Consider the following 13,857-nt stretch of genomic DNA (forward strand, 5'->3'; position numbering starts at 1 on the left):
TGTGAGTAGGTAAACATTTTATTTTTTATTTTTTTCTTAATATTTTTGAACAGATCAAAGTAAGTTCATTACAATTGTCATATGTTCATAGAAATTAGATATTTCCACACTTTGTCGTTGAAATTGTCAGGAAGAGTAATCTAAGTCCGACCAGGGGTGCGAAACTCCTGACTTCGGTCAAACTCGGCTCCGCTCGGCTCAGGATTGCTCCGAGCAATTATTAGGGTTGGCACCACTTGACTTCCTTTTGCGTGCACGACCACAGATAAGATAATCACTTGATTTTTGACAACCCTAAATAGCCGAAAGGGATAGTGCCATATATTAGAAAGGGACAGCATGATTCGACCCTGAACCGCTGTCAAACTTCGTTTTTGTAGGAAGTTTCCTTTCTGTACGGTAGTACTATTAATTATTCTGTGGTCCGACTCTAGAACCCTCGGCGGCCTGTTACGATTCACACTTATCCAATTCTTGAATAAATACACATTCTCGAAGAGCAAGTTCCCCAAAGCTGTATTGTAACAATAAAGGCCATTATGGCGCGATCCTAGATGATCTATTGTTCGAATTTCAATTTGAGTTTGGCGAACGGAAGAGGCGTGGCCGCGCCTGGGCGGGGCGCGCAAGGGAGATAGGACATCGCGGATGTACACGTTCCTAATTCGAATTTACCAGCTGCTCGTTCGCGCTTTCAAATTGTATTTAGGTGTGTAACATAAATGGTTGGTGTGACGTAGGGTGTATTATGTGGACTGTCTCTTTAACATGACATCCAAAGAGAAGAGGTTCTTAATAAATTAGAGTTTGTGCGGAAAGAGAAGAGTCGTGGAATGTATGGGGCCCAATAGGTACATTCCACGACTCTTGTCTTTCCGAACTCTAAATAAAAATATGGCTCTCTTTTTAATTGAAACTGACTCCTATATTTTAAATTGTATTGTGTAACTAATAGATAAATGTTTCATTTAACTTAAAATCTTAAACTATTTCAGTGGTTTATTTTTTATCAAATATGTCATGATTGAGAAGCGTAGTAAGCGTAAGTAGCAGTATATTTGTTACCAGTAAACACTTCAAACTAGGTAAAGTCTGTGCGCAAAGAGAAGAGTCGTGGAATGTATTGGGCCCCATACATTCCACGGCTCTTCTCTTTGCGCACAGACTCTATACATAAATCGTATGCCTTTAAATTTAAAAGCAATGATTTATTCAAAATTTTGAGTCACTTAAATGTTAAGAAAACTTACCTAGTTATTAAAAAAAACGTCGACAACAACGGAACCGAACACGAAACGAAACGTCGGAATTAAAGGTAAAAACAATGAAATTATATCGCGGTAGGCTAGTTTGTGTAATTAAATATTATGTATTAAAAAAAATCGCGCTTTTTAAACAAATAAAGACTGTATCGTTAATTCTAGGGACAACTTTACATAGCCGTTTTTTTGGTATTATATTTTTATTTCAAAATTACACATGTGTTTAATTGGTGCTTTAATAAGGAACACATTTCGTCCTGGGACCTGGGATTCCAAAACGTGGGGTGAAAAATCGTTTTTGTGTAAAAATAAAAATTCACCACATTTATTCCGCAGCTGCTCAATTGAACAGCCATGAAGAGGACACTTAGATAACATGTTCTGGCAGCCTATTAACCTGTTGTTACTTTAAATCGTACCAAAGAGTCGGTGAAATAGTCTCAAATTCAGCTCGATAGGCTTGTCCGGACTGTATTTGCTATACGGTATTAAAAGCATCATAAAGTCCCTAAAAGAAAAAAAATGTCAAACCTTCTTAAATCAGATATAGCTTAAAAATACCCTCAGATCAAACTCTTAGAACATAGTAATACAAAATAATACACATGCCAACAGTTAGATCAGGTTTAATCTGTCCCTATACTTAACAATACGGTCTTTATGTAGATTTCCTCGTAAAACGCAATTAGGCATGTATTGTACCGTAAATAAATAGTACCAACCCACAAATAAACTATAGGTATACCTAAATAAATAGTACACACCATTATGTAATGTAGGTCCTCAGTAAAATGTCGCAGTGTGACCCACTTTTCAATTACTAATTAGCTATCATGTATACTACCTAATTAGTGGCTTCCTACGGGCATCATTACGTTAAGTTATGCTAAACGATTACAGTAGGTATCTAGTTAGTGACATGATTAAGTTACATGCTTCAGAAATCTTCTATACATAAGAAACTGTTATATTATATATCTACTTATAGATTTTGCATACATCAACAAAGAAGAAATATTACCTTCAATATATACGGTATCACTATCACTACCTACACCTTATAAAACAAAGTGGCCCGCCGCGTCGGTCTGTTTGTGTGTATTGTGTATGTATGATCGCGATAAACTCAAAAACTACTGAACGGATTTTCATGCGGTTTTCACCTATCAATAGAGTGATTCTTGAGGAAGGTTTAGGGTATAATTTGTTAAGGTTTAGTGTAACCCGTGCGAGGCCGCGGCGGGTCGCTAGTGCAATAATAATATGGACTCCAGTTTCACATCGAAGTATCGAAGAATACGGTAGAGTCAAAAATATCATTTACAGTACATATGGTCCTATTTTCCCGCACTAGTGCGTAATATAGCACTTTTTCGTGCGTATGTCAAAAGTTTAAAGGGCCATATGTACTGTAAAACGTTGTACGATACACGTGCGAATAGGTAATTCGCAACTCGTGTCGATTTAGTAACGCTCCCTTCGGTTGTGTTTTAATTTATCGCACTTGTATCGTAAATAACTATTTTGATGCAAACATCTTAACATATATTGAGTATTTCTGTGCATAATTTATTGCATTCTTGCAAACTGCTTGTGTGCTACAGTGATTTTAATTTTATAGAAAAAAAAAACACGTGTTTTTTCGCTGTTATTGTTATTATTAAGACGACTCTAAAAACTCCCGTCTTACAGCTTTACCAACCTTCAAAACAAATACAAGTACTCAGGTATTCGTTACTTAAATACAAACAAACCACCTACTCATAAAATATGAATCTAAGATTATGAGAAAGGGCATACCGACTCTGCCGAACCGACACCTAACCACATCTCCCGCTTCTTTATGCGACTGGATTAATATTTTCGAAAACTCCTGTAACACTCTCGTTACAATAGGAAATGAACCTTGCACGATGAAAATTAGGTTCACATTTGAAACAAAGGGAAAAATACAGGAGGCTTGGAAAGTTATCCTTCCGAATACCGACTCCACTGTATTAGCGGGCAATACCCCATAACGCACTTTGTTTCAAGCAATATCATTTAAATATGCGAATGTACTGCCAATTCATGGGTCCCTGGTACTATATTCCTAATGAATAACGTAATACCGTCACGGAAACTGCATATATTTTTAGGGTTCCGTACCCAAAGGGTAAAACGGGACCCTATTACTAAGACTCCGCTGTCCGTCCGTCCGTCCATCTGTCTGTCACCGCTGTATCTCACGAACCGTGATAGATAGTTAGACGACCTCGACACGACCTAGATAGTTGAAATTTTCACAGATGATGTATTTCTGTTGCCGCTATAACAACAAATACCAAAAACAGAAGTGGGGCTCCCATACAACAAACGTGATTTTTGACCGAAGTTAAGCAACGTCGGGCGGGGTCAGTACTTGGATGGGTGGCCGTTTTTTTTGCCGTTTTTTTTTAATTATGGTACGGAACCCTTCGTGCGCGAGTCCGACTCGCACTTGCGCGGTTTTTTGTTTTTACCTTGATACACAATTGATATGGAAAATACAATTGCACGAAATTTATTCTCATTGAAATTCTTACTTTGTGCACATAAGTAACAAAATGGCTACGCTACAGGCTGTTTGACAAAAGCCAAATGTCAAATATTTTGGGCCTACAAACGTTTACACTTTTGCTACCTGTAGTATACACATAGGTACTACGTATGAATCGGGGCTGAGAGTATGAAGTAAGTTGCCAATTAGTTATACTTTCAACGTTTCCTTAATCCAATTTTAAAACGACCTCTCACGCCATAAATTGAACAAAAATACACACACACACACACACAACCTTAACTGTACGCTAATTAAATACGTGCCTCAACGACAGCTAGTCTTTCTAAATCAATCTAAACGAGGCAAAATACAAGCAATTCGATTTAATTCGATCGTAAACACGAGCAGATAATCGATTCACAAAGCTTCGGTGACATCCGAATGCCAGCAATCGTTTTATTTCGTCGATGAATATTCAAATGGGGCGAGTCGAAGTATGCGCGCCTAGCGTGTTACATGGTTATATGAATTGATTTTTTATATTTATTGTGAGTGTATGAAGGTGCCAAAGCTACCCCAGACTCCCATGAGCCGTGGTAAAAAGCCGGGATAAGGCTAGGAAAATGATGATAATTGTATGAATGAGCTTACATAGAAATCACCCACGACTCAGGATCAGGAGCAAATATTTCTGTTCATCACACAGATAAATGCCCACCGGCTTCACAGGCAGGGTCACCCACTAGGCCAGACAGGTCACCCTAGAGCCTACCGGTAAGGGCGTACGAATTTTAATCTGGAGGTTTATTATTTTTTAATTGTATGTTAGGTATTATTACCTTCTCGATTAACTATTTCTATAAATTAAAGTTAATTTAGTTTAGATGAAAAAAAAATTCAACAGAGTTTGTTTTGTTTGAAGAGTCGCATTAAAAGCACGTTAATAAGATTTAATAAAATGTACCATTATAAATAATAATTACTTACCACTACCAATATATAAAGGCTTAGGTATCCATAGTTACTAGATTAATCTCCTTTTCTAATTCTGTGAGTCAATACCAGTATAAAGACCAGGTAAAAGTGATATTTTATTGTCCACCACATAAAATTCTATGGGCGGTCATATTATTTCACTTTACAAGTACCTATCTTTAATTACAAAGCTAATCTTACATGTGTTTAAGTTAATTGACAACAATTTTCGTCTTTATTTCCTAGATGTAAGATCGAAAAAGCATTTATGCGACAGCACATTTAAGTTGGTAAAGTATGTCCCGCGTTGCTGGTAGTAGTGGTAGTGCCCCCCGCAGGGCAGGCCCATAGAACACAAGTAACACAACTGTGTTACCAGTTTTTCTTGTTTTTGAAAAAATAGAGTGTCATAATTTTAAATAGTCTATTACTAATGTATAAATTCGCACGCGATTACTCCTCGTATTTGACTAACTCATTCATTTTATTAGATTTAATTTGAAGAAATCCTTTTTTTTTATTTGTAAACCTTAGCTTATGCCAGCAAAGAAGATTATTTCCGTGATTAAAGCTATCCTATTTCCTTCTCCGGGACTCAAACGACCTCGATACCAAATTTTAATATCAATTGCTTCAGCGATTTTAGCGCGCGTAGAGATAACAGACAGACATACAGATAGGTAGAGTTATATAACATTCACGACTAGGGATTCTAGAGCGATACATATAGAAGCTATACAAAACTGTGTAAGTAATATAGGCAATGCCAGTTTAAGTGCCTTCACTTAACCCTAAATAGCCTCAGTGTTTCTTTGAGGTGTAATATTGTGTATTTGTTTTATTATTCGGCAACCGCTGATGTTCCATCCTGTATCGTGATCAGACTGGTCAGACAATTTGGATGCTCCTTCATACGCATCCTTCACCTATTATAAGTTATGATCCCCTGGTCCCGTGGCGTCCAGCGGCGAGCAACGCTACCGTTCCGCCCCCTGCCGGCACACACAAACAAACATGCTTTAATACTTCCTAACTATTTACAATTTTTACTCTTCTTTCAATCAGCTAGTGGATTTAATTCAATTGGACAGCTCGGCTTCCATGCAACAAAAAAAAGTATTCTAAAAACAGAAGCTGTAGGTATAATGTGACCACACAAACAGACGGTAAAGCCTTGTGGTAACGATAACTTTTATCAAATTTCAGTTTAATTAAATGTTAAGTTATTTGGAAAGCAGTTTTTAAATTTTCAATAACACCCATCATCTAACTTACCTATAGGATAGGTTACCTCTAAAACATCCATTTTACATCTAAAATAAATTAGGATAGGTATACGTACAGATGCGTCCGCAAAATCTGTCTGGCAGACAGATCTGGCAGATATATTTGTCCCTACAGTATACCCAATTTGTATTTCTTACTAGACCAAGCTTTGGTTCCTTTGGTTTAAAAATATTAACAAGAAATTTATTTTTCAACGCGTTCAATCCAGTTGGTACAAATTCATAAAAAAATTAAATAATTAACATTTAAAAATCACAGAACCAAATGCGTTCTCGAAGTAGCAAACCGCTTCGATAAAAAGGTGCGTTCACAATTACGTCGCCATCGATTTGACAACTAGATGAACACGCTCGGTTCCACTTTGAAATTGACGGATCCATGTGGGTGGTCTCAGACGTGCGTGTAATTTTTTGCTTTGTTTTTAATTTGTTTTTTTTTTTTTTCGTTAGAAGCGATGACTAACAGGCATCAATAACTAGCCACCGGTGGAGTGTGAAAATCGTTTGTGACGACTTTATGCAGTCATTTATAATCTGATGCGATTAGATAACAATAATTTGGGTTACAACTGAATGTTGCCACAATGCCAATTGTTTTTCAAGAGTGTTATGTATTGGAATATCATGGATATTTTTAACGGCCTAACTTTCTTTGCTTCCTAGGTCTAAGCTATGGATTGTGACACAAATTTGTACAAGATACCAATAAGACTCGACCCAGGCTCATGGTGCCAATTAGAAGTAAAATAAGCGCAAAATGGCCGCTCAAAATGCAAATTCCCGCTCAAAAAACTGTCAAAGTGACGTTAGCCGAGTGAAGTGAGTGTCCGAAATGTACGTTCGCTGCACAGCATGGTGACGCTGATGCCGTGTAGCTACCTCGGCGGCGGGTCCCCGCGCTGCAGTTTGGAGCATACGGAGCCTAAGGTCAGCATCCACGGGTCCTAATCTCAAACGCACATCCTAAAGAACGAGCCTCTAACGAGTAGTTCTGGATTTGTCATCTAATTTACACAGTTTGACAAAAACAGAGCTTCTGCTTCAATACTGGCCGTTAATAAAAGTAAAACTTTTCGAACGCGTCGATTGCGGACTACGAATACGAATCGGCGCTTTCGGAAAATGTGAAATATATTTGCACAGTAAAAAGCACATAGTTAGCACCCTTTGCACTTTAAAGCATGGCACCTTTGGCAGCTACGTTATTGCACCTATTTCGCTTGCATGGCCCATTGAGCTTGTAAAAATGTGTGTTTACATCGATGAAGAATGCGAATGATCCTATTAAACGCCACGCGATCCGATGATTAAAGCCTTATCTCTAGCTGTTCGGGTGTCCGTAACTAACACCGAATTTTATTGTCTGTACTCGGACCAGCTCCATAGTGTTTATGTTTTCCCAGTGGACCGGCGTCAGTTCTCATGTTACCATTCATACGTTATTCTTTAGGGACTATTAAAAAGTCGTTATAAGACTGTGGTGTCGCTAGTTACCTACGGGACAGAGTATCGTTAGCACTTGACACCGGGCGATTATAAGCGCGGGGAGTTGTCTTTCAGCCATGAAGACTGAATCACAATGGTTATCTGACATAGGAATGCGTTATTGGCTTTGTATGTGTCCAACTTGGCTATTATTTTTGCTCATCGCTATGTCACTTTTGATTTCAATTTTAAGAGATAGGCAAATATGGCCATGTGAGGTTCTGCATGAGGCATTTTTACTTGTTAACGTTACATAGAATGTAAACAATATACTCATTGTAATTCTATCAACAATCACAGAACTATAATAAGCTATGCTTTATAGAGCACCGTATCCACATGGGTGGCCGTAGGCGTGTATTTGATAAACTTTGGCGACGTTAGCATTTTCTGACAGAGGCAGCATATTTTAAGCTGTGTCAGTATTATCAGAAGCCTTAACTAAAGTCAATAAAGAACATCACAACTGATTTGTAAAACCTTTTAATGTTTAATAAAGTAGAATTAAACGAAAACACAGAACCACCCACAATTTACAGCAATAAAAACAAATTCGATCAAGTTGATAGTCCGAGAGTCCGACGCTGTGCGATTTATAAGACAAGGGAGATGTCTCTCTTGATACTCCATAAATATAAGTATGTTGGCCCATTACTTTCCAAAACAACACTAGTGAACAAAACAGTACAGTCAAAAATAAACTTTAAAGCGTACAGATTAAAGATCTCATTTATTTGTTACTTTAACAATAAGAAAGACGATGGATGTTGGCATCCACTAGAAAAGGATAGATATTTGTGTTATATAAGTTTGATCCTAATTCTGGAAAATGTTTTCTATATGTCGATGTATTATATTAGTTATATCACATCCATCGACGCAAATGGTTGCTACAGGCAATGGGAAACAGGAGTAGACAATTTAGAAGACCAAATTTTAAAAGCATAAAAAATTTCATGAGAACTGTATAAAAAACAACATGAAGCTAAAAAGGAAAACAAAAGAACACGAACTCCCAAAACAAATGAAGGCAACCTAAAACAAATCGCGAGCGCCACTAAAATAAATCACTATTAAAATTGACATTTCACGCGATGACTCAAAAAACGTACGCATCGAATTAATATCGAGGCAATATCTCTCAAATTATCAACGATAACCGAGTGACAATAAATAAATATGGCGGGCGGTAAATTTGTAAATTTATTTCGAGGCGCAGGAGCGGGCACGAGGAGTCCCGTCGTAAATATAAACTCAGATAAAACAATAAACGAATTACGTATAAATAATGGAGCGTTTTGTCGAGCTGTTTGATTAGGATACAGGCTGTAGACGTTTCTTTTCCTTTATGCTGCTAAAAATTTTAAAAATATATATAGTCATGTACATACCTACGTCAATTTATAGTAATTTCTGCATTAGTGAAATGGCAATTAGACGCAATATAAGAGTGAAATGTATTTTTTGAAAAACTACGCCAAACATATGAGAGATAATTAACGGCGTTCGTTTAGTCATAAATATCCCAAAAATTTAAAAATTAATCCCTCATTTCCGTAAAGAATGCAAAAGGTCTTGTACAGAAATACCATTCTAAATTTAATGACCCCATCCACCCAGATTTATAATATTAACATCGGGACAAAACACGACATTAACCAAAAAGAACACAAGAACAATTATAGTGACAAATGTAAGGAACAACCTGTGTAACCGAAGCGCAGGCGCGTTGTCGCGCGTAAAACGAATAAATTAGCGGCTATCGCGGGATCGGCCTCACACCTCGATGGGAACTCGCCGGTGATTTACGCCCTTTCTCACAGTGACATCTTGGGACGTATGCGGCCCTGGTACTCCGTGGTGCTAGCTAACTAGGGGGAAGCACGATTTCACGACTTTTTGTCGCTCGGGTAGGAAAAACATTGGCTAACCTGAAAAAGATTTGACCTCGAATTTGAGGGGATTTTTCAAGACATAATCAGTCTATCGCTGCTAGGCCATGGGTTGGGAAACTGGAAAAGTAGAGTCAAGAAAGAAAAAAAATGAGCATGAGAATTTCAATTATCTAAATATTACTTTTGAGGGAAACATTGAAAGCCGAAAAAGAAACTAAAAGAGCATTTGCCGATAACTGAGCTTACAGAAAAAAAACTGCTCGCCAAATCTGAAATTTTAACACGGAATGTCATTAAACGTAGAGAAAACAAACATAATGCACTTCAAACTAAAACATAAAGAGGACGCTCTATTAAACATTGCCATCGATAATATTCCAGTGCCTCAAGTCCTAGTGACTAAGTACCTAGGCTTCATGATAGACTCCGGACTCACGTGGACATCCCACATTGACCATGTATGTAACAGACTAGCCTCAGCGTGTTATGCACTATCTAGACTAGCTCCCACACTATCCATTGATAACCTCAAGAAAGCTTATTTTGGATATTTCCACTCCATCTTGATACAAGGAGCGGATCTGTGGGCCACATCTGCTGACCGTGACAGACCCTTCAAGCTTCAGAAACGAGCGTTGCGCATTATCGCGCGCAAGCCAGCTGATTACCCCGCAAGGGACCTGTTCAAACATTATAAAATCTTAACTCTGCCCAGTGTATACATCTTAATGGCTTGCAAGTACGTAAGAGCTAACCAGCATAAATACTTGACGTACGGTTTCAGAAGCGAAAGGTATCGCGCGAAAAATCTCCTCGCGCCCCCGCGAAGGCGGCTGGCCAAGGCTCGTGCATCTCTCGGCGTCTTTGGGCCTAAGTTGTATAACCGTGTTCCAACCGATATTAAAAACTCCACTAGTGAGTCAATTTTCACTAAAAAATTAAAGAGCTTGCTCAGTGAACTTGCATGTTATAATGTCAATGAATTTATACTATGAGAATGTTCCGAATGTTAGTTAATTAATATGATACCTATGTACCTAATCCAATATGTAAATTATTAAATTATGTACCTGCCTAAATGTATGACGTGTAATAACATTGTATCTGTTTTACCAATAAATAATCTAAATCTAAATCTAATTAAATCAAGGTACTAACGTCCAGAAATCTAATTTTACAGTACCAAAAACTGTCTCCCAACTAGATTATTAGTTAGTTTTAATGGAGACACGGTGGCGCCGCGCGTAAATAAATCCGGCTCGATTTTATTAATGTTGTTACGCCTATCTCGATCGCACCGACATTTAGGACTTTTATTATTTATAACTTGAATGTTATCTCGATCTCCGTTACCGAACTCGGGATTGTTAACCGTTATCTAAATATTACACCTACCTCTCCATCTGTGTCGTTAGGGAAATATTTTATTGAGTAGATCTATGATATTCGTAGTGTTTTATAAGTTAAATTACAGCAAATGTCCTATGTCAGGGTGGAATAAAGAAAAAAGAAAAATAATAAAGATAAATATAAATAAATAGATGCAATAGAAATGACAATAACTCTAAAATCTTGTGGTTACCAAAAACCCAAGCAAAATGTGCGCGTTTGGTGCGAGTGGTGTTATTACCAACAACATTTTGATATTAATAAGTAGTATAAATATACTTAATCTATAAATAATATAATTTACAGCGTATCAAAAGGCGAAGACAAACGACTTCTTTTCGACTCATTAGCGTAACATTCCTGCCTATTACCAAAACATTTTATACGCTTCGAATTAAGTCGTCAAGAATTGGAATGAATCAGATTAATCCGTGATTAATAATGGTGTTCCAAACTTTGCTCCGGTTAAAATATGTACAAGTTAAGATTCTGATTATAAGGAAAATAATGGAGAAGGCACATTAAAGAAGGTTAAATATGAATTTCACCAGGTTAAGAAAAATAATGAAAAATATCCGATAATAAATCACATTATAACTATAATACATACATATCTTACCGGTTAAAACATTAAGCGCAAAGACAAATCAGAAACTCAGATATTAATCTAGACATGAGCAGTATGTAAATAGTGGTGACAATACAAGGCGACCACAATGTGGTTCCTAGAAGGCCGCAAGATGTTTGGGTAAAAAATGTCGCTCGCTGCACACGCTCGCCGGTGATTATGAGTCAATGCCTGATAAAATATAGATTAGTGTGCTTGTTCGGTTCACTCGTAATTAATGTGCTTACTGTAGTGTTTATTTAATCTTTTGTTTTAGTTTCGACTTCCCTTTGTTAACCGATTCGAAAGAACTAAATACAATTCGGCAGTAGGTTTTTTTTGCCATGATTTTTAAGGAATTTGATGAAATTGTCCAAATATTGGTCTAGATCGGGATCCATGGAAATCGGGAGTCATAAAAATAGTCACCAGGCGCGTGCAACGTGTAAACCGGACTTTATGACGCGTATTTGTTTAATTCCCTGGAATCTTTTTATAACAATTGAATTTCCATAGATTTGACAGATACTAGGAAAATACATCAAATAAATTAAGAAATTATCACACGAATTTAATATACGTATGATATTATGTTTAATCATTTTGCAATCAGAAAATCGGATAACCACCCGAAGTTTTTTTTTTAATTGCTTTCAGTTTCTTTTTTTGTAGAAATATTCACCGCAATAATATTTAAATTAAGTCTCGATGTGTTATTATTTCTTTCTTTATTGAGGTATTTACAGAGACAGGCTTATTGGCTTCAAATTCAAACAATATATGATCAAATGATCCGCCTACGACGCGCAATAGCAAGCAAATAATCGCATCGAACTGTTTCTGCTAGTTCTCTGACAATAGCTTACATATCGCCCACGACGTAATGGATAACGGATATTAGCCGACAAATTGCTCTCACGTGTTCATGTCGCCCTGGTGGATTTGATATACTATTTACTTGTTTCAATACTGATTTTACTTTCACTACGATTTGAATGATAAGAATATCTTGTAGTCTACAAGACAACAAGCAATGCACGGTGTCAGTCGCTTTTATGTACATGTGTATACCTATGTATGTCCTATGTATGGGTACTTTAAGAGAATAAGAGCGCGTCAAGGTAATTTTGAACAGCTCGCCCGCTTAGCAAGTTCTGCTGCTGACTGTACGGGCAGTTCGCTTGATAATGACTTTCTGAAGAGTATGATTCTGATGAAGCTAGTGACTGGTCATTAATTAATACTATGTATACGTAAATTCATAAAAGCTGGCGCGAGATTTGTACTGAACTGTCAACATTTTCATAGATAATAAACTTATAATAAACTTTCATGAAACGACCTATCTATACAGAGTACAGTCACATGTCACACGAATGATACAAGTTGAGATTTTTATCAATGGAGTAGAAGTATATGTTAAATCACTGTAAATTGTCATTACTATTTGACGCTCTCGTAATAACCTACACAGGAACCGAAAGGACTGGACTACCAACCAGTAACAATTTTTTTTTAAAGTTAAAAACATCAAATTTTAAAACAAAACACTTATTTGTTGCAGGCAAAGCGACCTAGGTCCGACAACAACACCGATGTATCTGATAGGTAAGTGTCTATTTTATGAAATGGCTTTTTCAAATGTTACCATTTAACTTCTTATGTTGAGGTATATAACGGATGGAACAGAACGAGGGACTTTTATGCAAACGGGGAATTGTTTAGGTTACGTACTTTATTTTTCACTTAATTATCACATTAATATTTCTTACCGTTTGTGAGATACAGTTTGTTAAACATTACCTAGTGCAAAAATCTGTATATTTCAACCCTAGCAAAAAAAAATCCTATTAATGACATTACATAATGTGTCAATTTAAAATGTAAATAACTTTATAGGGTGGTCACTGATATAAAACTATTTCATTTTAATGATTTTGTTTTTCTTTTTAATGCAGCTTTACGATTATAATAAATCGATTGTAGATCACTTAGATAACACTATCCTTTCAGCTCAGTCTATAGAAATGTTCCACCCTGTATAATATATCATTCACGATGAAATAGATTAACTCAATTAAAATAAAGGTATTTTAAAAGTGTCCCAATCTAATCTCTTCAAGCTGTTCTCCAAAATAAATATTTAACGCCGTTTCCACCTTTCCGAGTTCCAATCGAAAGTTTACCAAAATAGTCCTTCAACGTACACAGGACAAAAGGCCTAATCCCGGTGTAATCCCTATATTGTTAATACACAACTGCCGTGAAATGCCACGCGAAACGTATCTGAAATAACTTACAATTAAAAGTTCAAGCTATTTTTCACCTTAATCCTATGAGATCAAGGAAGCATGTTGAATGATTTTTCAAATGTAGTTACTGCATTTATGTGAAGCGTGACAGATATGCTCTTAATACGAGGGCCAAGGGATGTTAT

At 36.8% G+C, this 13,857-nt stretch overlaps 1 protein-coding gene across 1 annotated transcript in view; it reads left to right on the top strand.

The window, feature by feature from the left end:
- Positions 1 to 13,857, top strand: part of LOC134800548 (eyes absent homolog 2) — a 51,365-nt gene that overhangs the window by 12,391 nt on the left and 25,117 nt on the right. The window contains exons 2-3 of the mRNA XM_063773033.1: positions 6,708 to 6,971; positions 12,985 to 13,028. Of these exons, the coding sequence (XP_063629103.1) occupies positions 6,897 to 6,971; positions 12,985 to 13,028 (119 nt within the window). The 5' untranslated portion in view covers positions 6,708 to 6,896. The remainder of the gene's footprint in view (positions 1 to 6,707; positions 6,972 to 12,984; positions 13,029 to 13,857) is intronic.

This window comes from Cydia splendana, chromosome 20 (assembly GCF_910591565.1).
Source record: "Cydia splendana chromosome 20, ilCydSple1.2, whole genome shotgun sequence".
Classification (NCBI taxonomy): Eukaryota; Metazoa; Arthropoda; class Insecta; order Lepidoptera; family Tortricidae; genus Cydia; species Cydia splendana.